The 26,470-nt window shown below is 52.0% G+C and overlaps 1 protein-coding gene across 1 annotated transcript; it reads left to right on the top strand.

Moving 5' to 3' along the window:
* The first annotated feature begins 1,815 nt into the window (after window positions 1-1,815).
* LOC123345572 (zinc finger protein RFP-like) lies at window positions 1,816-25,363 on the top strand. Its single transcript, XM_044982551.1, has 7 exons — window positions 1,816-2,233; window positions 10,284-10,379; window positions 12,301-12,531; window positions 14,176-14,198; window positions 15,518-15,633; window positions 17,237-17,269; window positions 24,736-25,363. Exons 1-7 carry the CDS (start codon window positions 1,817-1,819, stop codon window positions 25,260-25,262), a joined length of 1,443 nt encoding a protein of 480 aa, XP_044838486.1. The 5' UTR covers window position 1,816; the 3' UTR covers window positions 25,263-25,363.
* Window positions 25,364-26,470: the final 1,107 nt, after the last annotated feature.

Here is a 26,470-nt window from a genome sequence, read left to right as displayed (position 1 = left end):
GTCTCTGGGTGAGGGGATGCCGGGCATAGGGATCTGTGGGGCAGGTCTCTGGGCGGGGGGGAGGGGGTGCCGGGCGTAGGGAACTGTGGGGGAGGTCTCTGGGTGAGGGGGCGCCGGGCATAGGGATCTGTGGGGGAGGTCTCTGTGCAGGGGGGTGCCGGGCATAGGGATCAGTGAGGGAGGTCTCTGGGCGAGGGGGCGCCGGGCGTAGGGATCTATGGGGGAGGTCTCTGGGCGAGGGGGTGCCGGGCGTAGGGATCTGTGGGTGAGATCTCTGGGTGAGGGCGCTGGGATCTGTGGGGGAGGTCTCTGGGCGAAGGGGTGCTTGGCGGGGGGGCCGGGCACTGGGCAGGGGGGCAGTGTGGAAGGGACACGCTGGCAGCACAGGTCTGGGCGGCCAGTGTGCGTGTAGCAGTCGTGGGTTTGTAAACAGTGCCCTTGTGCTGGGCTGAGTGGGGCCGTTCCCGCTGCGCCTCATTGTCCCCAACCAGCCCCTCGCTCTGCCGACCGCCCCCATCACATGCCCTATTTCCCCAGTGGGGGCCCACAAATTTGTTTGGTGCCGCACCCTGTGACGTTATTGATATAAATGGGAACCATATAGAACATGGGTTGCAACCAAGGTCCTGTGGTGGCACCAAATCCTAAGTAAAGAGGGTCATATAAGGTGTCTAAGACCAGGTTCTGGGTTGCTGGTTATGATTATGCTGTCTGTATGTCTGTGTATCATTTTGTAGTTGAAGTTATAAGTATTGGCTCTGTACTGTCTGTAGTTTGTATTATGCTCTGCTTCTGGGAAAGATCCCAGACAAGCTGATGTTAGCCCTGCATAGCTGGCTTGATGGCCCATTAAAGGGCCATCAGCTACACAATTGACCCATGGAGAGAAGGCAGACACGCCTTGTGACTCAGCAAAGTATGCAGAAACTTGTCCATGTGACTGCAAACTCCATTTTATTTTTGCTGTAAGTTTCCACCGTGAGGACAAAGGGATTCTTACACCTGGAAAAGTCTATATAAGGCTGAGGCATCATCTCCATCTTGTCTTCAATCCTGCTTCTGACCTCTGGAGGGATTTTGCTACAAGCTGAAGCTCGGCACAAAGGACTGACTGACCCATCCCAGCGGGGGTGTATTCCAGAGACTCAATTTGAACCTGCAGTTTACTCCATCTCTGCTGCAAGCCTGAACTAAGAACTTTACCATTACTGTATGTAATTGATTCCATTTAACCAATTCTACCTCTCATCTCTACCTTTTTCCCTTTATGAATAAACCTTTAGATTTTAGATTCTAAAGGATTGGCAACAGCGTGATTTGTGGGTAAGATCTGATGTGTATATTGGCCTGGGTCTGAGGCTTGGTCCTTTGGGATCGAGGGAACCTTTTTCTTTTATTGGGGTGTTGGTTTTCATAACCATTCATCCCCAGGACGAGTGCACTGGTGGTGATGCTGGGAGACTGGAGTGTCTAAGGAAATTGCTTGTGTGACTTGTGGTTAGCCAGTGGGGTGAGACCAAAGTCCTTTTTGTCTGGCTGGTTTGGTTTGCCTTAGAGGTGGAAAAACCCCAGCCTAGGGCTGTGACTGCCCTGTTTAAGCAATTGGTCCTGATTTGGCACTTTCAGTTGGGTCCCGCCAGAATCGCACCGTCACACACCCACAAAAAGTTAATCCGGCCCTGTTCCAGCCTCCCAAGAGTAACATGAGACAACGAATACACAGGAAACGCCTGCTTCATGTGCAAAGTTCAGAATCAGCCCATTTCTGAGAACAATAAAAGGAAACTAAATTCCTCTCTTCTCTGCAGAAGCAGCCATGGCTGCTGCGACTCCAACACAACTGCTCCTCGCTGAACTGACTTGTTCAGTGTGTCTAGATTATTTCAAAGACCCAGTGTCTCTAGCTTGTGGGCACCATTTCTGCCAGGCCTGCATCACTCAGTGCTGGGAAGGATTGAGTACAGACTTCCACTGTCCTGAGTGCAGAGAAACCTTCTCCCGGCGAAACCTCAAACCAAACAGACAGCTAAAGAATATTGTAGAAGCTTCCAGAAAACTTACACTGGAGTTAACAAAAGAACCAGACGTTGAGACTGTGTGTGAAAAACACAAGGAGAATTTAAAAGTCTTCTGCCAAAAGGATCAAACACTCATTTGTGTGGTTTGCCATCTGTCCCAAGATCACAAAGGACACCCTGCGGTTCTCATAGAGGAGGCTGCTGAGAATTACAAGGTAAGAAATCACGGGACGGTGTAAAAGCTGGAACAGCCAGGAACTGCATTTTAATAAAATAAATTTTGGCAAAAACCAGCGGATACGGTTAGACACCCTTACAATCAATACTTTAGCAATGAGAACAGACATAACACATTGTTTAAAAAAAAACGAGGCGTCCTTATGGCACCTCAGAGACTAACAAATTTATTTGGGCATAAGCTTTCGTGGGCTAAAACCCACTTCATCTGATGCATGCAGTGGAAAATACAGTAGGAAGATATATATACACAGAGAACATGAGCAACTGGGTGTTGCCATACCAGCTCTAACAGACTAATCAGTTAGGGTGGGCTATTATCAGCAGGAGGGGAAAAAAAACTTTTGTAGTGATAATCAGGATGGCCCGTTTCCAACAGTTGACAGGATGGTGTGAGCCACTTCAGAACTGACTGTTCAGGCTCCTCCTTGGTTTGAAAATGGTTCTGGGCTGGAATGGGTTAATGACACTCAGCTGTTAATCAGCTCTCATGACTACAGTAACGTTCCCATTATTGTCTGACTGTTTCCACTGAGTTGTTTTTATTAAAATGCCATTCCAGCCATTTCCATTTATTTGGGTCCCGTGAGCCACTTCGGAGCGGAGTCTGCGGGTGCTTTTGTTAATAAAGCTGTTTGTTGAACAGGTGGTTTGTCGGGGTGTTCTGTAGCCCAGCATTAGTCTCGGTTGTATCATGAGTATCATTTTTGTCCCCTGTGTTGCCTCGGAACGGAGTGTTCTGGGCGGATTTACTGATACAGCTGTTTACTGCCTGAAACCATCACTTGCAGCTGGGTTTGGAAGAGGTTTTCTGCGTTAGTGCATTAGTCTCAGCGAGTTGTATTACGTGAATCACTTTGGTCCCCGAGCGCTTTTGGAACCGTGTGTTCTTCTTCGAGTGATTGCTCCAATGCATTCCAGTTAGGTGTGCGCGCCGCGCGTGCACGGCTTCTCCGGAACTTTTTTTACCCTAGCTACTCCGGCGGGCCGGCTGGCGCCCCCTGGAGTGGCGCCGCTATGGCGCCGGTTATATACCCCAGCCGGCCCGTCCGCTCCTCAGTTCCTTCTTACCGCCCGTGACGGCAGTTGGAACTGTGGAGTGCTAAACAGTTCTCCACGTCCCTAGCTTTCTCTCTTCTTCATCGTTGTATATAGGCGACAAGTCCACTTTGATTCCGACACAGCGCGTCGAATTCATCGGCGCGGTCCTCGACTCCACGGTGGCCAGAGCCTCTCTCCCTCGAGCTCGGCACCAGACAATGGTCTCCCTCATCCGGGACCTCGTCAATTTCCCGACTACGACGGTGCGGGCATGCCTTCGCCTCCTAGGCCACATGGCATCATGTACGTATGTCACCGCGTATGCGCGGCTCCACCTCCGTCCGTTCCAGTCCTGGCTCGCGACGGTGTACCGCCCGCGTCGCGACTCCATCGACATGGTGGTCACGGTCAACAGGACGACCCTCGACTCCCTCCGCTGGTGGCTCGACCCGGAGGTCGTGTGCGCCGGAGTCCCGTTCCACCCTCCTCGGCCATCGGCAACGTTGACCACGGACGCCTCTGCACTCGGATGGGGGGCTCACCTGGGGGACCTTCACACTCAAGGCCTCTGGTCAGCGCACGAGCTCGCACTCCACATCAATGTCCGCGAGCTCCGAGCGATCCGCTTTGCATGTCACACCTTTCGGACCAACCTGCACGGCCGCTGTGTGACAGTGTTCACGGACAATACAACAGCAATGTTCTACGTGAACAAGCAGGGCGGAGCTCGCTCGTCCCCCCTCTGCAAGGAAGCGATCCTCCTGTGGGACTTCTGCGTGACCCACTCCATTCACCTGGAAGCGTCTTTTCTTCCGGGAGTGCAGAACACGCTGGCCGACCATCTCAGCAGGTCGTTTCTCTCCCACGAGTGGTCCCTTCGTCCCGACGTTGCACACACGATCTTCCAGAGGTGGGGGTTTCCCCGGGTCGACCTCTTCGCCTCCAAGGCGAACAGGAAGTGTCTCCAGTTCTGCTCGTTCCGGGGTCACTCGCCGGGCTCTCTGTCGGACGCCTTCCTGTATCCCTGGGAGACTCACCTCCTCTATGCCTTCCCTCCGTTCCCGCTCGTACACAGAGTGCTCCAGAAGCTTCGGAGGGATCGAGCCACCGTCATACTCGTGGCTCCGGCCTGGCCGAGGCAGCATTGGTACACCCTGCTCCTCGAGCTCTCCGTTCGGGATCCCATCCCGCTCCCGTTATGGCCGGACCTCATCACGCAGGACTTCGGCAGGCTCCACCATCCGAACCTGCAGTCCCTCCATCTTACAGCCTGGTACCTGCGTGGTTGACCCACGCAGAGAGGGATTGTTCGGCGGCCGTGCAGCAAGTCCTGTTGGAAAGCAGAAAGCCTTCCACTCGTTCCACCTACCTGGCGAAATGGAAGAGGTTCGCACTCTGGTGTGACCAACAGGGGCTCAACCCATTCGTGGTACCGGTCCCTACCATCCTGGACTACCTCTGCTACCTTAAGGAGCAAGGTTTGGCGGTTTCCTCCTTGAGGGTCCACCTCGCAGCAGTGTCCGCCTTTCGTCCATCGGTGGAGAGTCGCTCCGTCTTTTCCAATCCGATGGTCTCCCGCTTCCTGAAAGGCCTCGACCGCTTATACCCGCCGGTTCGACGTCCTGCCCCGACCTGGGACTTGAACCTCGTCCTGGCCAGACTCATGTCTATGCCTATGGCCACATGCTCTCTCCTTTACCTCTCCTGGAAGACGGCCTTCCTGGTTGCCATAACATCGGCAAGACGAGTATCGGAGCTCCGAGCGTTGACGGTGGGCCCGCCCTACACCGTCTTCCACGCAGATAAGGTGCAGCTTCGTCCTCACCCGGCCTTCCTGCCAAAGGTGGTCTCGGCTTTCCACCTTAATCAAGACATCTTTCTTCCGGTCTTCTTCCCGAAGCCCCATACCACGCCTCGGGAACAACAGCTCCACACCCTCGACGTCCGTCGAGCGCTTGCTTTTTACATCGAGCGGACGAAGCCCTTCCGGCACTCCACACAGCTCTTCGTAGCAGTCGCCGATCGCATGAAAGGCGAGCCGGTCTCTTCCCAGCGCATCTCCTCCTGGGTAACGCAATGCATCTGGACATGCTACGAGCTGGCTCACGTGACGCCGTGACGCCTCACCGCTCACTCCACGAGAGCGCACGCCTCGTCTACCGCCTTCCTGGCCCATGTCCCTATCCAGGACATCTGCAGAGCGGCCACCTGGTCTTCGGTCCACACCTTCGCCTCCCACTACGCGTTGGTGCAGCAGTCTAGAGACGACGCAGCCTTCGGCTCTGCGGTATTACACTCCGCCACGTCTCACTCCGACCCCACCGCCTAGGTAAGGCTTGGGAATCACCTAACTGGAATGCATTGGAGCAATCACTCGAAGAAGAAGAGACGGTTACTCACCTGTAGTAACTGTTGTTCTTCGAGATGTGTTGCTCCAATCCATTCCAGACCCGCCCTCCTTCCCCACTGTCGGAGTAGCCGGCAAGAAGGAACTGAGGAGCGGACGGGCCGGCTGGGGTATATAACCGGCGCCATAGCGGCGCCACTCCAGGGGGCGCCAGCCGGCCCGCCGGAGTAGCTAGGGTAAAAAAAGTTCCGGAGAAGCCGTGCACGCGCGGCGCGCACACCTAACTGGAATGGATTGGAGCAACACATCTCGAAGAACAACAGTTACTACAGGTGAGTAACCGTCTCTTCCAGGTCCTTTTCTGTGTTCAAATAAAAGGTTCTGAGTTAGAAAGGGTTAATAACAGCGTGTAACTAGTCAGTTCTCATTAATAAAAGATTGTTCTGAAGTGTCTGCCACAGTAGCCACTGTTTTTTCAACAATTTCATTTATTAAGATGTTTCTGGCATATTTCTGTTCCTTGTGTCTCTTCGGCACCGAGTGTTCTGGGCAGTTTTCTTTATAAAGCCGGATGGAGCTTGGAACGGGCCCCTAAAGGTGGCTTCAGCGAAGGTTTCCTGTAGTGTTGTTCTCAGTTAGTTGTATGACGTGTACAGTCGCAGGCCGTGACAGGCTTAGCAAGCCAGGCAACAACTCACATGCCTTAGGCAGTCCAAAATGGCGTCCTCCATGCGGTGTAAACATGATCTCGCATGCACTGTGTGTGAGGTCCTGCTGTGAGAAGAACAAAATAGTGTTGTACATCGGGGCTGGAGGAATCATCCCGCGTGTCGGACCCAGCCTGCAGGGGCCAGTCAGACAATACACAGGCGGTCGGGCAAGCAGTGCAGGCTTGCATTTACAGCTGGCACACCACTGTGTGTGTATCATTTTGGTCCCTTGTGCCACCTCAGAAAAAATAAAGCTATTTTTTGCCATTAACTGGCACTTGAAGGTGGGTTCAGAAAAGGATTTCCGTGGGATGACGTTCAGGGCCGTCCCTAGGCATAGGCGGCACACGCGGCTGCGTAGGGCACCGGAAAATTCGGGGCACCATTTCCCCTCGCTGGCCGTAGCTGGCTCCTCTCTTCTCCGCCCCTTCCCTTGTGCTGGGCCGTTGGGCTTCTCCCCAACCCCAACCCTGCCCCCTTCCTCACTCGTTCCTCAGCCGGCTCAGTTCTGCCGCCCCAGCCCCGGGGAGCCCACCGCTGCCTGCAGCAGAGTCCCTCCCTGCACCCTGCCTGCCTGCGCCGCTCCATCTCTGGCAGGGGCCGGACCAGGGCCAGGACAGGAGAAGTGAAACTTCCTCGTGAGTGAGGAGGGGGGGACTTAAAGTACCAGTGCGCTCACTGTCGCTCACACTTCCCTAACACACACACACACACACACACACACACACACACACACACACACACACTGACTCTCACACCCACATACACTCGGCCTCTCACGAGTCACAGTCCCCCAACACAGATTGTCACACAGACACAGTCTCACACTCCCCAACACACACACTGTCACACAGTACCCCAACACACACACACACACACAGAGGCTCTTTCTCTCACACACATACTCACACACACACTGTCACGCGCACACACACGTATTATTGTTGTTGTTGTTACTGCTTGGTACTTCCTGTCACAATGCCCGTGGGGAGCCAGGAGTGGCGAGGGGCTGCAGGAGGGCCGTGGGCTCTGGCAAGACGCAGCCCCATGTGACAGCGTGAAGCCTGTCTTGAGCTACTGCCGGTGTGTGTCAGCAATGGCGGGGGGGAGGTTCTGGGGGTCCGGGCGCGGGGGTGGTGGCTGTGCCCCCTCGACACACTGTGGTCAGCAGCGCCGGCTGGGGACCGCCGTCAGTGGAGCAGAGGGGCACCCGTTTAATAATGCTGCGCAGGGCCCCGTAAATCCTAAGGACGGTCCTGATAGCGTTGTTCTCAGTGAGTTGTGTTATGCGTATCATTCTGTTGCCGGCACAGAATGCTCGAGGCAGCAACAGTGGTTCGTTGCCCGGTGTGCTTCGCTCCAATAAACACACCAAGGTGGAGAAGCAGACAAAATTTATTTGAGCCCAAATAAGGTGCAAGGGAGACCTAGCAATCTCAAATCCTGCACACAGATACAAGCCGTTTTTCCCTTCTTATACATGATTTCAGCTAAGCATTCCCATTACCCCCCACACTCCTCCCCCTTACCCCCCTTCTTCCCCCTCCCGTCTATTTTTCTATAGCAAATACATCATGCAAGTACCAATTACATTAAGCAGTTAAGTCATACTTGGCAACAAACAAATCATCTCGTTAGTGGCTTTTTCTTGACCGGTTATTTTGTTTTACTCCCTCTGATTTGTTATTCTGCCCTCCCCCCCTCCTCTTAGCCAGGTGCAAGCAGGCCTTATTATTGCCTCCTGGTATCAGTGTTGCACTGATAACTAGCTGCTACACATTCCATTCTCGGTTACTGGCTTGTTAGGTTGATTAAAGTTCAAACATAAACATGGAAGCACTTTGGTCAGACATGGAGTGACTTTAGTTCATTTAGGCCTACTACAGGAAGGCTTTATTGACACTTATGGTTTTCCACCCTCCTGAGTTACCTAGAGTCATGCCTAGTGACACCAACAATTCTGGTCCCATGAGCCACTTCAGAACTGTGTGTTCTGGACCCGTTTGGGGGTTAAAAAAGAGGTTCTGGGCCAGATCAGCTTAATAGCGATGTTTGATTAGTCTGTTCTCGTTACTAAAATGTTGTTCTTAAGTGTCTGCCACAGTATCTGCTCTTTTTGGAACCAATTTTATTTATCAAAATGCCATTCCTGTGTCTCTTCGGAACCATGTGTCCTGTGCAGCTTAAGTAATAAAGCTAATTGTTACCCAGAATGCCCCATCAAAGATAAATTACCTGGGTCTCTCATTAGCATTATGTATTCTCATCTCTATGTACAATATGTAATAATTTCCTACACCTGTGCAACTTCAGAACCGATTGTTCCAGGTCCCTATTGGTGTTAAAAAGTGGCTCTGGGCTGGAATGGGTTAACAAAAGTGTGCTGCTAATCAGTTCTTATTCCTAAACTATTGTCCTCAAGGGAATGAGCTACATGTATAAATGTTGTCCCTTTGCCACTTCAGAACTGTATTCCTGGCTCCTATTAGCATTCAAAAACTGGCTCTGGGCTGGAACGGGTTAATAACAGCATGCTAGGAATCAGATCTCAGTGGTAAAATATTGTCCTCAAGGTCTTTTGGGGTTTAAAATATGGTTTTGAGCCAAAATGAGTTAATGAGAATGTTACTCCTGGGGGAATTCTGCACCAAAACATTTAAAATTCTGTGCACAATATTTTAAAATTCTGCAAATTTTATTTGTCAAAATAACACTAAACAATCACACCAGTTTTAATTATTTTCGTAATTTATTTCAAAATACCTGTCAGCAAGTCTGTCTGTAACAATACAGACACACACACAATTTTTTCCCCGGGGTAGAGAGTTAAAGAAACCCCAACAACAACCCAGTTCCTGCTTCTCTGCCTCTTCCGACCCCAGAGCCCAGCTGTGGAGCCCTCCCCGGCCCACACACTCACAGCCCGTCTCCCCCAGAGCCCAGCTGCGAGGTTCCCCCCAGGGCAGCGCAGACACTCACAGACCCGACCTCTCCAGAGCCCAGGGACCCAGAAGGAGAAACAGCCTCATGCTGGGTCCCGGAGTTTCCTGCTCGCTGCTGCCCCCTTCCTGCCCTCGGGGCGGGCTGGCAACCGCAGCAGCTGCTGGGAACACTCCTGTTCCCTCCCCCTGGGATTGTCTCTGTTTGAGATCTGGGCTCTGCCAAGTCCAGCAGCTCCTAGTGGTGGCCAACATCTCGGCAGCCCATTTCTGGGGGGGAAAAGGAAATTTTCGGTGCCCAACATTAATTTCTGCAAAATCCTGCATTGCGCAGCAGCACTGAATTCCCCCAGGAGCACAATGTGTTATGAGTCTGTTCTCATCACTAAAATATTGTACTTAACTGTCTGTAAAAGCACCTGATGGTTTCTGCAACAATTTTAGTGACTAAAATGTTGTTTTGGCTCATTCCAGCTTTTACACCATCCCTATATTTCTGGACACGCACACTGCAGTCGTGCCTCCCGCTAGGCATCCAGACGCCTATTTCCCACCTAAGCCCTAGAGGATTCACAGTCTGGAGGAAGACAGACCAGACCCCACAAGCTGGTACATACAGAGGCAGCCTCCTTCCTAACTTTTAGCCCAGGGGTTAGGGTACCCACCTGGGAAATAGGAAACATTGGTTCAAGTCCCAACTCCACCTGATGAAGAGAAGAGATTCAAACAGGGATCTGCCATTTCTCAGGGGAGTGCCCTACCCATGGGTATTGTGGTGTGGGGCTCCCTCCCTCCCCGCTGTAGAAGCTATTGCACTGGGAATAAAGAGTCATTTGGGCCAGAGAGAGACCACAAGCGTGAGACTGACTGTATAGTCATGTGGTTAGAGCACCCACCATTTTATTATGTATTTGATATTCTTGCAAATATAAAGAAATGAGGGGAAATCCTCCAAAAACAACCAAAACTAAACCAGTTTTTCTTTAATTAGAAACAAATTCGGAGCCGTTTGGAGAGTTTGAAGAAAGAGAGCGAAGAGATGCTGACATTTAAATTGAGTGGGGAAAATAAAAGCCATGAACTGCTGGTAGGTGCCGTTCTTACTCAGAAGCAGATGTGCACAGGGACATTATCAATCCATTGCTTAGTCTGAGAGTCATCAGAGGAATAGTGAGTAACACGTTCTCACCCATGATGATCACTTCTTTCTTCTCATTGTAAAGAAAAACTGTTCTGCTTTAATTGAGAGTCAGCAGGAAAATGCTGCATTAAAGAAAGTGACAATATTTGGATGATTAAAACTCTGCTAATTCGAGTGTAATTTGTTTACTTAACAGTAGTTTCTCCTTTAGTCTTTCAACTAAAGCTGGTTGAAAAGTTTCAACCAAAAAACGCTTCCTGTAGATAAAAGGGGTTTAGTAGAAAACAACTTTTTTCATGGGAAAAAGTCACTTGCAACAAATGTTTCAATTTTTTGACAGGAAATTTCAAAATGAAACAAACATTTTTGTGTCATTTCAAACTGAAATTTTCATTTTGCTTTTAAAAAGCTGAAATTTTTTAAAATGTTCATATTTTTTTTTATCTCTTTCTTTCTCTTTTAGACCTTTTTTCGACTGAGCGCACTAAAATGAATAGGTTTCAGAGTAGCAGCCGTGTTAGTCTGTATCCGCAAAAAGAACAGGAGTACTTGTGGCACCTTAAAGACTAACAAATTTATTTTAGTATGAGCTTTCGTGAGCTATAGCTCACTTCTTCGGATGCATAGAATGGAACACACAGACAGGAGAATTTCCCATTCTTTCCCCTTAGTTTTTCCTTTTCCTTTTTACCACTTTTTCAAAACTGGGAGCTCTTTTGAAGAGGTACAGAGAGGACGTACTAAAAAGAAAAATGGGGGGAAACGAACATTATTTTCTTCCATGTTGGGAAAAGGGAGAAAGAAAAATGTGACATGTTTCAAAAGTTATTTCAACATATTTTTCAAACAAATCAAAAGAAATTCCATTTTGAAAACTGAGAAATGGAAACAACGTTGAAATTTCAATTATTTTTGCAAATTCCCCCAATCCCCAGTTTTTTGGCCAGCTGCACTTTGAACAGAGAGAACCGCAGCTGGCCAATCAGTGCAGCTGCTCTGGGAATCTGCTGCCCCAGAGGAGGAGGTTCGCTTAGTGCCTAAGACAAAGCACAAGGACGTCATTGGAGAGACTCCGGGTCAGTTCAGTGAGCTTTGGAACAGGCCCGGAATGGTATCGCTGCTAGACATTGCCATGGAGAAGATCTGGGTCCAGATCTGGTCTGATTTCCTGGCTCCTAGAGTATCCGGGGCCAGAGAGTGCTCCAGAAACACCATGAATTGGTGGGCTTCTGTCCAGTTCACATGCACTCATCCCTAAGCAACCTGCAAACTCAGATTTGCATGTGTAAAAAGGGGTCTTCCTGGCAGCCCAATTTGTGCTCAAGGTCCCTTGTGGCTTAAAATCCAAGATTTATGGTGGGCCAAATTGTATGTATCCAAAACTGTTTTCAGAACTCATGAGACCAAATGATGGAGCTGAAATTGTAGTACTTTTTTTTTAAATGCCCTTTTCTGTCTCTCTCTATTTTGTAGACAGCTTGTGTTCCCCAGATCAAGTCTAGCGCTTCTTAGTTTGGGTTCTACTGTTTCCTCTACTAAAATAATCCTTGCCAGTCAGCTCTGAATCCCACACCTGCTGTGGTTCCTGTGGTTCTCTAGAAGCCACTGATCACAGATTATCAAATCATGCAAGAAAAATTCATATTCTAAACACCTGTTAGGACTCTTGAAAATCTATTGGAAAATCTTCTGTCTACTGAGCATAGACTATGTTTTCCATAAAATATCAGAAGTTAAATTCCGTGGCGTTGCAATGTCATGCTGCCTAATGCATAAAATATCCCATAGGTTTATAAAATGTCCCATGACTCACTCCGTAGTCTTGTCCTTGACCTGTGATTTTCCTGATCATATCTCGTCATTTCAGAAACAGCTACAAACTGAGAAGCAGAAGATTGTGGCTGAATTTCAGCAACTGCACCAGTTTTTGGAGGAACAAGAGCAATTCCTGCTGGCCCAGTTGGAAGAGCTGAATAAGGAAATTGAAAAGGGGAGGGCTGAGTATGTTGCCAAATTATCTGAGGAAATATCTTCTTTCAGTTCCCTGATCAGCGAGATGGAGCAGAAGTGCCAGCAGCCAGTGAGGGAATTCCTGCAGGTGAGACGGTGTTAGAAACACCCCAGAACCTTTCACAGGGCAAGAAAGTCTCCTAACCCTTCACTTTTGGCGTGTAGGAGTAAAAGGTCAGAACATACAGTATTGCTAAAATGTACATTATTTTTCCTTAAGGGCTTGATAAAATGCCCAGTAAAGTCAATGGAAATATACTTCTTGAGTACAACGAGCATTGGATCGAGCCCTAAATGAAAATAAATTCTTCTTTTGAATTCTACTGAGAGAAGACTCCTCCAAAAATCACAGACTCCAAACTCTGTTCTCCCTGTCTCATAATGCAAGAACAAAGGGAAATTCAATAAAATTAGAAAGTGACAAATTCAAAACTGATCCAATAAATGCTTTTTCACACATCACGTAATTAGACTGTGGAACTCATTGCCACCAGATGTTGCTGAGACCAAGCATTTAGCAAAACTCAAAAGTGATCAGATATTTATACTGATAACAAGAATACGCAGAGTGACATTAAACCTCATGCTTCATTGCTTCAGCCAATCGCTAACTGTTAGAGAGAAGGATGAGAATGTGGGAGGCAGATTATCTGACACCTTCCTCTGAAGTATCTGGCACTGTCCACCTTTGGAGACTGAATACTGATTAGATGGACGTCCAGTCTGAGCCAGTCTGGCATTTCCTGTGTTCCAAACACTAACACCAAAAGATTAAAGATGGAACCATTGTTTAATTATGGAAATAGCTACGATTGAAGCTACAATTCCATTTAAAGCCTGATTTTGCCACTTTTCCTACATATCACAAAAAGGGAAAATATTGGCCTTAAAATTGATACATGGGGTCTGAGGCTGTGATCATTTTCTCTGCCAGAACTGAAGTTAGACAGGGAAGCTGTTCGTTACTTATGGTAACCTGAAAGTGTAAGTAGTCGTTAGAATTCCAAAAACCTTCTGATGATTTTATTTTTCAAAAAATGCCTCTAACTAGCAGAAAAAGAAAAAAAGACGAGAAATAAAACGTAGCATCCTGGACTTCTCTAGCTGATATCTAGATTCAGATTATTTGTTGTGACCAGTATCTGCTGTGGGCAGGAGTCTTCACTCCTCAGGTTTCCTGCATTGAACCTGGGGTGCAGGACAGTGATTGGCCCTGTGTTACTCTGTACCCCACACCCACTGTTCTCACCCAGCCCCACCTTCCTGTGGATGTCAAGAAGCCCACAGGACAGGCCTTCGGAGTGTTTGTGGGTGAGTGGGGAGAGAGTTTACAGCAGGGGGGCAGCACAACATGGGGACATCCCTCCCTCTGGCCCCACTGGAGTCTGCAGGAGGGGATCTTCCCCACACCTGTGAGTGTTAGGAAGATCCTTGTTCAGCACATCGCAAGACTGAGCCCTCTGATTCCATGTGCCGGGTGGTTATGCAAATGTCACTACACAAAGAGCCTGTGTGCCTCCTTATACAAACTTCCTGGGCCCACATCCTGCAGTCAGAGCACTTCTCCGAAAGAACAAATGCTGCACATTGAATGTTTTGGTTTGCGTTAATAAATAACCAATAATTTATCTTTGAACCTCAAACTATGAAGACAAAGTGAGTCCCCTCCAGAGCAGGAGGGATCCTTAGTGTGAAAGCTGGGACTGAATTTCCTTTTCTCTCTCCCCTCTAGGACATCAAAGGCACCTTGAGCAGGTAGGTGGCTCCTTCTCACTCTCCCTTTCACTTCCCAGGGCAGGGAAGGGATTTTAAACCTGAGACCTGGCTCCCCACGGCCCAGCAGAGCAGAGTGTGGGGCTGGTTCCCAATTTCCCTCCATTAAATCTCATCTCGGGGCTGTTGTCATTGTGACCAGACTCCAGAATAGAGCAGCCTGAGAAAAGAGTGATTGACCTACAGACAGGGGTGTTATTTGTAGTGTGGCTGGTGGAATGGAGACCTCAGGGGACTGGGGATGGAGAATGAGTTTTTCATTTCTAGGTCATAGACTCCAAACTCCACCCAGGTCGGTAGGGATGGAAAGTCAGGGCCATCTGATGGCTATTCAATGAGCTGTTTGTTAATTGTTTCAGACAGTAACACGTGAGGCTGCTGCGGGGGAGGGATAGCTCAGTGGTTTGAGCATTGGCCTGCTAAATCCAGGGTTGTGAGTTTAATCCTTGAGGAGGCCACTTAGGAATCTGGGGCAAAAATTGGTCCTGCTAGTGAAGGCAGGGGGCTGGACTCAATGACCTTTCAAGGTTCCTTCCAGTTCTAGGAGATTGGTATATCTCCAATTATTACCTTTAGGCTGCCTAGAAGTGGGGGGGCCAGTGGCACCCAAACCACTGCTCCACCTCTTCCCCCAAGACTCCACCCCCTGCTCACTCCTCTCCGCCCCCTCCCCCATCACTCACCTTTCAGGCAGGTACCAAGGCAGAGAGCAGAGCTCGCCCATTTTTCAAAGTGATGGGGCCACGGCCCCCGTGTTCTGGTGCCCTGTCAGGAGATGGAGAATCCACCACTTCCCTGGGCAGTTTCTGCCAGTGGTTAATGCACCCGCACTGCTAACAATGTCTGTCTGATTCCCATGGGCATTTCTCTGCCTTCAGCTTCCAGCCATTGGTCCTTGTTCTGCCTTTGTTTGCTAAACTGAGGAGCCCTTTAGTGCCAAGTCTGTTCTCCCCATGACGGTGTTTGTACCCCACACTCAAGTACCAGGGATCTCTCAGTGTGAGGCATTTTCACCAGCCCTCAAATCAGATTTGTGGGTCTTCTCTGCACCGGCTCCACTTTTTCAACGTCCATTTTAAAATGGGGACCCCAGAACTGGATGCAGTTTTCCAGTATCGGTCTCACCAGAATGAAGGGGAAGCTTGTAGTGTCCAAGCTGGGATTGGACCTGTTCCTGGGGCAATAGAGAATTTAACCTCCAGGGTCTGCTGAGCTACAGCCATTCACTAGAGTAAAATACATGTTAGTAAAACACAAACATGAACGAACTCCACACCGAGTAACACTGGGTTGTTCTTCAGATGCGAGAGGGAGAAGTTTCAGAACCCAGGGGCCTTTTCTTCTGACCTGAAATGGAGACTCTGGGAATCTTCTCAAAGAAATGCATCTCTGGAGACCATAGTGAAGAAATTCAAAGGTAATAACCAGTCACCCGGGGAATTTTCTCACCTATGTTACACTGATAACTGACAGAGCTGGGGAAATCTCTTCGGGACAATGATTGTGGATGGAGATCGCCAGCTAATCATTTGGAAGCTATGAATTCCCTACCCAGCTCTCAGTACAGCCCACACACACTGGGTTAGGGGCCTGCATTTGGACTCCCTGGGGGTTTTCCTTTCCTAGCAGCTGTGAACATTACAAGGCCGCCCAGAGGATTCCAGGGGCCCGGGGTCTTTGGCGGCGGCGGGCCCCGCTTCGGCGGTAAGTCGTCGGCGGGGGGCCCCGCTTCGGCGGTAAGTCGTCGGCAGGGGGTCCTTCCCTTCAGGGTCCCCCCGCCGCCGAATTACCGCCGAAGCGGGACCCACCGCCGAAGTGCAGCCCCCACCGGGGGCCTTCGGGGCACTTCGGCGGCGGATCCCGGAACGGAAGGACCCCCCTCCCGCCGCCGAATTACCGCCGAAGACCCAGCTGCACTCCGGCAGCGGGTCCCGCTTCGGCGGTAATTCGGCGGCGGGGGGTCCTTCTGTCCCGGAGAGGAAGGACCCCCGGCCAGCGAAGACCGGGAGCGAAGAAGCTCCGGGGGCCTGGGCCCCGCGAGAGTTTTCCGGGGCCCCCGGAGCAAGTGAAGGACCCTGCTCTAGGGGTCCCGAAAAACTCTCGTGGGGGCCCCTGCAGGGCCCAGGGCCTGGGGCAAATTGCCCCACTTGCCCCCCCCCACCCCCCTGGGCGGCCCTGGAACGTTAACCTGAGCTGGAGCTTCCTGCTGAATTCACTGTTTCTGAAGCATGTTTGTTTGGATTGTTTGTCTGCAAGGCCTCCGGTGTCACCACAGTCCCTCTCTTGCTTCAGAGCAGGGCTGGGGAACCTTTTTCTATCACGGGCCATTGACCCACAGAAAAAAATCAGTCATGGGCCACACACCCACGGGGGGACACAGAGGGGGCCTGGAGGCTCGGGGCTTCCCCCTTAGCCGGCTGAGCCAGCGCTCGCAGCTCCAGCCCCACAGAGGGTGCAGAGGCAGTGGCGCTGGAAGAATTTTTACAGTGGGGGGTGCTGAAAGCCAGTGGCCCCCAAACATTTTACCTGGCACCCCCCTTTACCCCCGTCTCTGCCCCCTCTCCCCAGAGCTGGGGCCAAGACGGGGCCGTGGTTCTGGGAGTGGGGGCGGGTTTGTCTACACAGCAATTAAACACCTGTGTCTGGCCCGTGTCTGCTGACTCCGGCTCAGGAGGTTCGGGGTCGGGCTGGAGCCTGGGCTCTGCGACCCTCTCCCGTCACAGGGTCCCGCAGCCCAAGTCCGCTGTCATGGGCCAGCCACAGGTGTGTAATTGCTGGTAAAACATCTCTGGTCTGTCATGTCACCTTAGGTCGTGTCCTTAGTTTTTAATGTTTGGGGTTATTTAGTGACGTGTGGAATGGTTTGTACTGGTCTGAATTGCACTTAACCTCCTTCACTAGAACTTCATAAAGTTCGTTTTCTTTTCATTTTGCTTTTGTGTTAGAACATTAACAATGTGAATAGATCCCTAAACACGACAACCTGACATTTCGTCTTTTTCCCCCATTTCTTCCTCTAGACTCACTCTCATCCAGACAGCGGTTGGACAAAGGTAAATTTCTCATCTCAAAGGGGAGTGTAACGATGCAGTGCTCACCTCCACAGCGCCTCCTGCTGACTGTCCAGGGAATTAGCTCACCAGCTTCCAGAGAGCCCTCTGCCGGCCAGTGTCTCACCTGTCGCTGGCCCCCATGTCCCTCCCAGACCCTGGTGCCCCTTTCTCTTGGGGGCTGCCCCTGGCAGTACACCCACAGTTTCTGGGTCTTCCCACATCAAGTACCCTGGTATGCTCCCAAGCAGCCAGGCCCGTCTCCCTCCACAGCTAGAGGAGACTCCCTGACTGACTGCCTGGCTCACAGCCCTTTTATAAGGGCCAGCTGTGCCCACTTCCTCAATCAGCCTCGGAGCTGCTCACCCCCAGCCACAGCCCTCTCCTGGGTGGTTTAAGCCCCTCAGGGCAGGAGCGGGTGACCACCCTACTACAGGGAGTGAAAAGTTTCCTGTGAATTATGGGGGCTCATTGGCAGCGCCATAGTTCAGGTTTTGTTTCAATTTTGCATTTGACAGGAGCTGAGCAACATATTCCTGGTGGCTGCCCAGATCTTTCCTAAAAACAGAAAAGTTGATTCTTTTCTCTCTTAGAATTTAGAATTTGTAACTAGCGGTTGGGTTACCCAGGTGGGCTGGGGTACGGGAGAGGGGGCGAGCAGTGTATCTCCATAGAGAGCTAAGAGTTTAAAAATGAGCCTTTTGGCAAGTCAGAGAGGAACATCTCACCTCGTTCTCAGAACTCTTTATGCGCATACATCACATCCCCTGGCCATATTATTAGTATTAGCAAATGCACAAGTGGTACAGTGAAGAATGGGAAAATCCAACATACAAAAATAGACATTTCTGTTTTCTCTCTACTTTATAAGTTAAAAGAAAAAATGTTAAAAATGTCAGAAGGGGTTCGGTAGACGTCACCTGTTTGCAGACAGGCCAACTCGCACAAATTAACTGAGAGAGATGCAATTTCTGAGTAAAATTAAGCCTCGCTCATGATCTCACCATAGAGCTGTGGATGAAAAAAAATCCCGACATTTGAGAGTTCTAAAAATGAGGCTGAATTTTACTTAGAAATCCTGTCAGTGTCCTGGGCGCGGCTGGGGCTCCCGCTGTCACCACCCCAGTGCGGCTGCTCCCCTGCCAGCCTGGAAAGTGGGAGAGGGGCCCCCACTGTAGCCCCCAGGCCTAGGCAGGGTGAAGAGCCCCAGGAGGAGCAGAGGTGGGGCAGGGAGGCTTTATTATGGCCTGGGGGCTGCAGGGGGCCTGAAGTGATTGGGGGGCTGATGGGCTGGGGGGGTGTATTGCTGGTGGGGTCTGAGCAGAGGGTGAGTGCTGGGAGGGTGAACTGAGGGTGGTGGGGTCGGGGTGCTAAACTGATGGGGGGTGATGATGGGGCTGGGGCACTGAATTGAGGGGGTCGGATGGGGACAGAGCTGATGGGGGCTGGGGACAGAATTAATTGCTGGGCAGGAGATGGGCAGATGGGGGGTGAGAGCTCCTGCAGCAGGAGCCAAAATCCCCTTCTCCAGGACATGTGGGAGAGTGGGCAGCACTGACTGTCACATGCGCAGCCCTGGGGAGGGGCCAGGGGGGTTCAAACATCAGGAGACTGAGCTAAAACCCACAACAGGATCCTTTAAAATGTCCTGATTGTTGGGCCCTGTGATCTGCTGGGAGCCTCCTGTGCTGCCAGGGTCTCTGATCACGTCTGTGGGGAGAGGTGGGTGCAGGCATAGATGGCAGGTTATATGGGCTCCAGGTGCTGGAGCACCAGGAATATTGAGGGCTGGGGGCTGTGCTCCACCAATATCTGGAACTGGATTTCTCCCCTGGCCCTGCCTGGAGTGGGCACCGGCCCATGCCATCCCCCCGCGCCCTGGAGCATGCCCCCCACCCAGTAGCGTAGTGGGGGGGAAGGGGGAAGCGGACGCTCCCCTCTGAGCACATTTTCCAAAATCGGCACCTTTCCAGGCAGCCAGCACTGGGCTCCGGGTTTTGCGTGTGGCCGCCAGATTCTACTGCGTTTACGGTGCTTTGTGCTATGGACTGGAGCAAAGTGGCTGGTGGATAACCAGGAATCTGGTCAATAATTGTTCTCTAAATTCAGCTTCCTTCTTTCTCTCTCTGTGAATTATCACTAATTCAAAATAGCAGTGTGCAAGCTGCAGGGGTGGCTCTAGGAATCCCACCGCCCCAAGCAGGGCGGCGCGCCGCGGGGGGCGCTCTGGCGGTCGCCGGTCCCACGGCTCCGGGAGACCTCTTGCAGGCATGACTGCGGAAGGTCCGCCGGAGCCGGCTGCCGCCCTGGCGACAAAATGCCGCCCCAAGCGCATGCTTGGGTCTGGAGCCGGCCCTGGCAAGGTGACTGGATAATGGTCATAGCATAATCTCTTGTTATAGCACTGTAAACCCTACTACCTGATTAGTAATTGGAGATGTCGGGTGGCACCTTTTTTTACGTGTTCGCTCCCCCTGATGTTAGAACCTGGCTACACCACTGGGGAGGGGAGCTTCCTAGACCTGAGCTGCTGGGGCTGGGGTGAATTTTGTGACACCCTGCCCCCCCCCCCAGACACCACCCTGCAGTCCCCACTCCTGCCCCACGCTGGGCAAGGGGCAGCCCCATCCCCAGTGAGGCTATGGTGAGGGGCAGCAGCAGGGGAGGCCACACGTGATGGCAACCTCCCCATCCCCCGGTACCCACCACAGGGGAGGCGAGTGGGCTTTCTGGACTTGAGAGGGGCCCTAGGAGCATGTGCAGTGATCACGGGGCGGGGGGAAAAGGAGGGGTCCCTCCCCTGGAGCTTGCTGCTGCCAGGGAGGGTGGAGGGGAGTCCTCTCTGGCCCTAGCCCTGGGGCAGCCTGTCTGCACCCCAAGTTCCTTATCCCCAGCCCTGCCCTACCCCAGAGCCCGTGCCCCCAGCACCCCAACCCTGAGCCCCAGCCCTGAGCACCCTCCTGCACTGTGAACCCCTCATTCCCAGCCCCATCCCAGAGTCCTCACCTGAGGAGAAAAACACGCAACTTAAATTTGGTGGTCAGTTTAGAGTATCATAGAATCTCAGGGTTGGAAGGGACCTCAGCAGGTATCTAGTCCAACCCCCTGCTCAAAGCAGGACCAAACCCAACTAAATCATCCCAGCCAGGGCTTTGTCAAGCCGGGCCTTAAAAACCTCTAAGGAAGGAGATTCCACCCCCTCCCTAGGGAACCCATTCCAGTGCTTCACCACCCTCCTAGTGAAAAAGTTTTTCCTAATATCCAACCTAAATCTCCCCCACTGCAACTTGAGACCATTGCTCCTTGTTCTGCCATCTGCTACCACTGAGAACAGTCTAGATCCATCCTCTTTGAAACCTCCTTTCAGGTAGTTGAAAGCAGCTATCAAATCCCCCCTCACTCTTCTCTTCTGCAGACTAAACAATCCCAGTTCCCTCAGCCTCTCCTCATAAGTCATGTGCTCCAGCCCCCTAATCATTTTTGTTGCCCTCCACTGGACTCTTTCCAATTTTTCCACATCCTTCTTGTAATGTGGGGCCCAAAACTGGACACAGTATCCAGATGAGGCCTCACCAATGTCGAATAGAGGAGGATGATCACATCCCTCGATCTGCTGGCAATGCCCCTACTTATACAGCCCAAAATGCCATTAGCCTTCTTGGCAACAAGGGCACACTGCTGACTCATATCCAGCTTCTCGTCCACTGTAACCCCTAGGTCCTTTTCTGCAGAACTGCTGCCCAGCCATTCGGTCCCTAGTCTGTAACAGTGAATGGGATTCTTCCGTCCTAAGGGCAGGACTCTGCACTTGTCCTTGTTGAACCTCATCAGATTTCTTTTGGCCCCATCCTCTAATTTGTCTAGGTCCCTCTGTATCCTATCCCTACCCTCCAGCGTATCTACCACTCCTCCCAGTTTAGTGTCATCTGCAAACTTGCTGAGAGTGCAGTCCACACCATCCTCCAGATCATTAATGAAGATATTGAACAAAACCGGCCCCAGGACCGACCCTTGGGGCACTCCACTTGATACCGGCTGCCAACTAGACATGGAGCCATTGATCACTACCCGTTGAGCCCGACCATCTAGCCAGTTTTCCATCCACCTTATAGTCCATTCATCCAGCCCATACTTCTTTAACTTGCGGTCAAGAATACTGTGGGAGACCGTATCAAAAGCTTTGCTAAAGTCAAGGAATAACACATCCACTGCTTTCCCCTCATCCACAAAGCCAGTCGATGGGAGGGATAGATCAGTGGTTTGAGCATTGGCCTGCTAAACCCAGGGTTAGGAGTTCAATCCTTGAGGGGGTCTTTTGGGGATTGGTCCTGCTTTGAGCAGGGGGTTGGACTAGATGGCCTTCTGAGGTCCCTTCCAAACCTGAGATTCTATGATTTTCTCCTCATAGAAGGCAGTTAGGTTAGTCAGGCATGACTTGCCCTTGGTGAATCCATGCTGACTGTTCCTGATCACTTTCCTCTCCTCTAAGTGCTTCAGAATTGATTCCTTGAGGACCTGCTCCATGATTTTTCCAGGGACAGAGGTGAGACTGACTGGCCTGTAGTAACCCGGATCCTCCTCCTTCCCTTTTTTAAAGATGGGCACTACAGTAGCCTTTTTCCAGTCATCCGGGACCTCCCCCGTTCGCCATGAGTTTTCAAAGATAATGGCCAATGGCTCTGCAATCACATCCGCCAACTCCCTCAGCACCCTCGGATGCAGCGCATCCGGCCCCATGGACTTGTGCTCGTCTAGTTTTTCTAAATAGTCCCAAAACACTTCTTTCTCCACAGAGAGCTGGTCACCTTCTCCCCATACTGTGCTGCCCAGTGCAGCAGTCTGGGAGCTGACTTTGTTTGTGAAGACAGAGGCAAAAAATTCATTGAGTATATTAGGTTTTTCCACATCCTCTGTCACTAGGTTGCCTCCCTCATTCAGTAAGGGGGTCCACACTTTCCTTGACTTTCTTCTTGTTGCTAACATACCTGAAGAAACCCTTCTTGTTACTCTTAACATCTCTTGCTAGCTGCAACTCCAAGTGTGACTTGGCCTTCCTGATTTCACTCCTGCATGCCTGAGCAATATTTTTATATTCCTCCCTGGTCATTTGTCCAATCTTCCACTTCTTGTAAGCTTCTTTTTTGTGTTTAAGATCAGCAAGTATTTCACAGTTAAGCCAAGCTGGTCACCTGCCATATTTACAATTCTTTCTACACATCGGGATGTTTTTTTCCTGCAACCTCAATAAGGATTCTTTAAAATACAGCCAGCTCTCCTGGACTCTTTTCCCCCTCATGTTATTCTCCCAGGAGATCCTGCCCATCAGTTCCCTGAGGGAGTCAGTCTGCTTTTCTGAAGTTCAGGGTCTGTATTCTGCTGCTCTCCTTTCTTCTTTGTGTCAGGATCCTGAACTCGACCATCTCATGGTCACTGCCTCCCAGGTTGCCATCCACTTTTGCTTCCCCTACTAACTGGTATAATTGTGTTTAGCACAATACTTGATTATTTTACACCCTTTAAAGTATATAACTAGTTGTATACAGGTGTTACGAGTGGGAATGTTCTTAATGTTTTCTCTGAATACTGTGTGATGCCTCAGTTTCCCCTGTGCATTTCTTAACGATCTAGATGGTGGGAAAAGGGGGTGTGATTGTTGTAGAGCCCTAGAGGGCCAGTGTGATGCTCTCCTGCAAGGTGCCAACTGAAGGTGTTGGAGAACAAAGAGATCAGGTGGCCTCCTAATGCCTGGAAAAGAGACAAAGGCCAGAGGAGGGAGTGTCAGTGCCTGTGCGGACTTCCGGGAAGCGCACGGTGTGGAAGGGGATGCTGGGATGCTCTGGAACCACTCCTTCAAAGCCAGTCAGGACTCTGGGGGAGCCTCCTCTCTCGGAGCATACTATCTCCAGGGCAAGAAGCTTACACCTTCCAGGGTCTGACCTCAGAGCATTCAGCCCTTCCTCACCGTGCGCTTTCCGCAGCGAGTCTGCCCAGGCAGGTCCTGGGGCAACCAGAGGTCCCTGCACCCCAACTCCGCAGTCAGATGTGACTCTCAGCCAGCCAGTAAAACAGAAGGTTTATTAGACGACAGGATCACAGTCTAAAACAGAGCTTGTAGGTACAGAAAACAGGACCCCTCAGTCAGGTCCATCTTGGGGGGTGGGGAGCCCAGACCCAAGTTCTGGGCCTCTCCCCATTTCCCCAGCCAGCTCCAAACTGACACTCCCTCGTCTGGCCTTTGTGTCTCTTCTGGACAAGGAGGCCCCCTGATCTCTTTGTCCCCAACACCTTCAGTTGGCACCTTGCAGGGGAAGCTGAGGCACCCACACAGTATTCAGAAAAAACATTAAGAACATTCCCACAAAATATAATACCGTATATTGAAGCTGCTTCTGACTTTCCACTTTTAATTGACGCTTGTAATCTTGTGGCGCCGACGCGTTGTAGCTTCATTTTATCCCAGCAACAAATTCTTGATTTGTAGGACCACTAATAATCAACAATGGATTTTTCTGATAGTGATATTGTGCAATAAGGAGAAACTTAAATGCTTACGGCTTCCAGTCCATGTTTACACTATTTAATAATATATATATATCAGCTTACAGGGTGGGAGTGGGGGGGAGGCACCACCATTTTGGGCACCACCAAAAATTATACAAAACTGCCGCCGATGGGTGCAGGTGGGGAAAGGTTCCAGGGCCTGACTGTCAGGCCCGTTCGTGCTGCTCTGTCAGAGCAAAGGGGCCTTGATGTGCCTGGAAACAGTCCCCAGAAAATAGCTCCGGTGCAAGGGAGCCCCCCCCCCGTCCGTGTGAAGTTGGCACAGGGGCTCCACAGCAACTCTGCCCCCAGCCGTTATTGTAGCCGTGGGCTGGGGCCATGCTGGGGGCCAGGGCCGGCCCTAGGGGGGTGCGGGGCGGAAGTGACGGATTCGTCTCTTCTGGGAACGACCGCGCCAGCCAATCGCACCAGCCCGCGGGGCCCCCCAAAGCGCAGGGCCCGGTGCGGTCGCCCCGATTCACCCTCCCCAGGGGACGGCTCTGCTGGGGGCACAGACAGGAGGCATCACACTCTGGCTGCTCTCTGCTTCGCAGCCCTGAGGCCCCTGGAGCGAGGGGCCAGGCAGACTGAAGGAAGGACAAAGGTGGCTTAAAACCAGCTCCCTCTGACCCCCCTCGTCTCCCCCCCAGCACAAGGATGGAATCACTGAGACTCAGACTCGGGGTCTGGGGCCTGGCTCGGCCGAGCTGATCCTTTCGCTCTGTCCCTGAACTGGCTCTGTCAGGGTGTGAATCCCCCCGGCCCAGGGCTGAGATCTCAGCGCTGCTCCCCGTGCAGAGCTGGGTAAATCCAGGAGGGGGGAGGTTGCCTGGTTCACTCCCCATCTGGGGCAGGTTCTGTCACTGACACGATCAGACCCTGCCCCAGGGCTGAGCTCTGCCCCTCACGCTCTGATTCTCTCTCTGCAGCGAACGTGACTCTGGATCCACACACGGCCCATCCCCAACTCATCGTGTCTGCGGATCGGAAAAGTGTGAGATTGGGATGCACAAGGCAGCACCTGCCCGACAACCCTGAGAGATTTGACCCTGCGCCCTGTGTGCTGGGCTGTGAGGGATTCACCTCCGGCCGACACTACTGGGAGGTGGAGGTGGAGGTGGGGAGGGGAGTCTGTGATGTGGGGGTGGCCAGGGAGTCTGTGAGCAGGAAAGGACGGATCAGCTTTTACCCTGAGCGGGGGATCTGGGCTGTGGAGAGCAGGGAGGATCAGTACTGGGCTCACATGTCCCCTGCACAGAGCATCCCCTTCCCCCCGAGCTCAGCACCCCGCAGGATCCGGGTGTATCTGGACTATGAACGGGGGCAGGTGTCGATTTTCGATGCTGGTACCTGGGACCCGATCGTCACTTTCCCGCCGGCCTCTTTTGCCGGGGAGAGAATCCGCCCGTTCTTCGGTGCTGTTGGTTCTAGTGCGCGGCTCACGCTGTGTCCCTGAGGTGCCCTGTCTGTGCCCATGAAACAGGCTCCTCTAGCCCCCACCCCCCTGATCTGTATGGCCTGGAGGACTCAGCTGCCCGCCTCCCTCCTACGCAGATTGGGCTGAAGGGGGGGTGACGCTCCCCCTGTAGCTCTATGGCTGTGCAGGTCTGTGGGAGGCTCTAGGCTGGGTCTCTGCTCCTAGGAGGCCAACTCTGTGTGGAGTGGGGGGGGGTCCCACCAAGGAAGGAGGGAGCTGCCTTGTGGGAGATGGACCCAGCCGAGGGCCAGGGAGAGACCCCTCAACTGGGGGGAGAGGCCTGGCTGAAGGGGCTGCGGGGAGGGGAGCGGGGGACAGATCAGAGGGCAAACCAGGCGCCAGGTGGGAGAGGTTCCCAGGAGATCAGGGGCAGGTGTCACAGGGGAAGCAGAGCTGGGCAGGGAGGACCCAGCTGCACAGACAACATCCTGCCCCTTGGCTTGGGGCGCACAGAGACTGGGGACGCGTCGGGCCCCCCAGGGTTCCCCCAATCAGAGCCCAGGACTGGAGTCCTCTGCTCCCCTTCAGCAGCTCTTCCAGCTTACTCTATGTGTCACTCCCTGCAGCCAATGAAGGGGGTTTTAGCCCATGAAAGCTTCTGCCCAATAAACGTGTTGGTCTCTAAGGTGCCACAAGGACTCCGCGCTGTTTTTGCTGATACAGACTAACACAGCGACCGCTCTGAAACCTGACCCAGTCGATTACGTGGCCTCTTCTCTTTCATCCCACAACTCTTCCTCACGCCGCCATGTTCTGGGGCAGTCAATAGGGGCACCGCAAGCCAAATCCAGACCGCCAGACACTATTGAAGGGAGCACGAAATCTTTTTATTTACTTATGAACAGCATCATGTGGGAAACGTTTCTGTGGAGTCTGGACCTGGGCTATAACGTGACCAAGAAATTTGGACCTTGACAACAATACCCCGGCCTGGTTCTTCTGCACCCCTCTCCCAGCACCCCGGGCCCATCTGAGTCTGGTTCTCCCCCACTGCTCAGAGAATCCCGGCCATGGGTCCCTGCTTCCCCTCCTCCCCAGCTCTGCAGGGACGCTCAGGGCGGGGTGGGCAGGCCGCTGTGCATTGCAAGAAGCAGGTGATGGGGGAAGCTGCAGGAGCACAGCCCCCGGATGGCCACAAGCTGGAGGAGCAGCACTGCTATAAAACCCCGCTCTGCGCCGGGATCTCC

The sequence above is a fragment of the Mauremys mutica genome, chromosome 12 (assembly GCF_020497125.1).
Source record: "Mauremys mutica isolate MM-2020 ecotype Southern chromosome 12, ASM2049712v1, whole genome shotgun sequence".
In the NCBI taxonomy this organism is placed as follows: Eukaryota; Metazoa; Chordata; order Testudines; family Geoemydidae; genus Mauremys; species Mauremys mutica.
The sequence above is the reverse complement of the archived record's forward strand: the minus strand, read 5'-3'. Positions and strand labels throughout refer to the sequence as shown.

What these genes read in the sequence shown, in the direction of transcription:
- LOC123345572 (XM_044982551.1), top strand. Translation starts at nt 1,817, where the DNA reads ATGGCTGCTGCGACTCCAACACAACTGCTCCTCGCTGAACTGACTTGT. An exon ending in CAGTGAGGGAATTCCTGCAG is followed by an intron (nt 12,532 to 14,175) that starts GTGAGACGGTGT and finishes TCTCCCCTCTAG; the next exon opens with GACATCAAAGGCACCTTGAG. An exon ending in CAGACAGCGGTTGGACAAAG is followed by an intron (nt 17,270 to 24,735) that starts GTAAATTTCTCA and finishes CTCTCTCTGCAG; the next exon opens with CGAACGTGACTCTGGATCCA.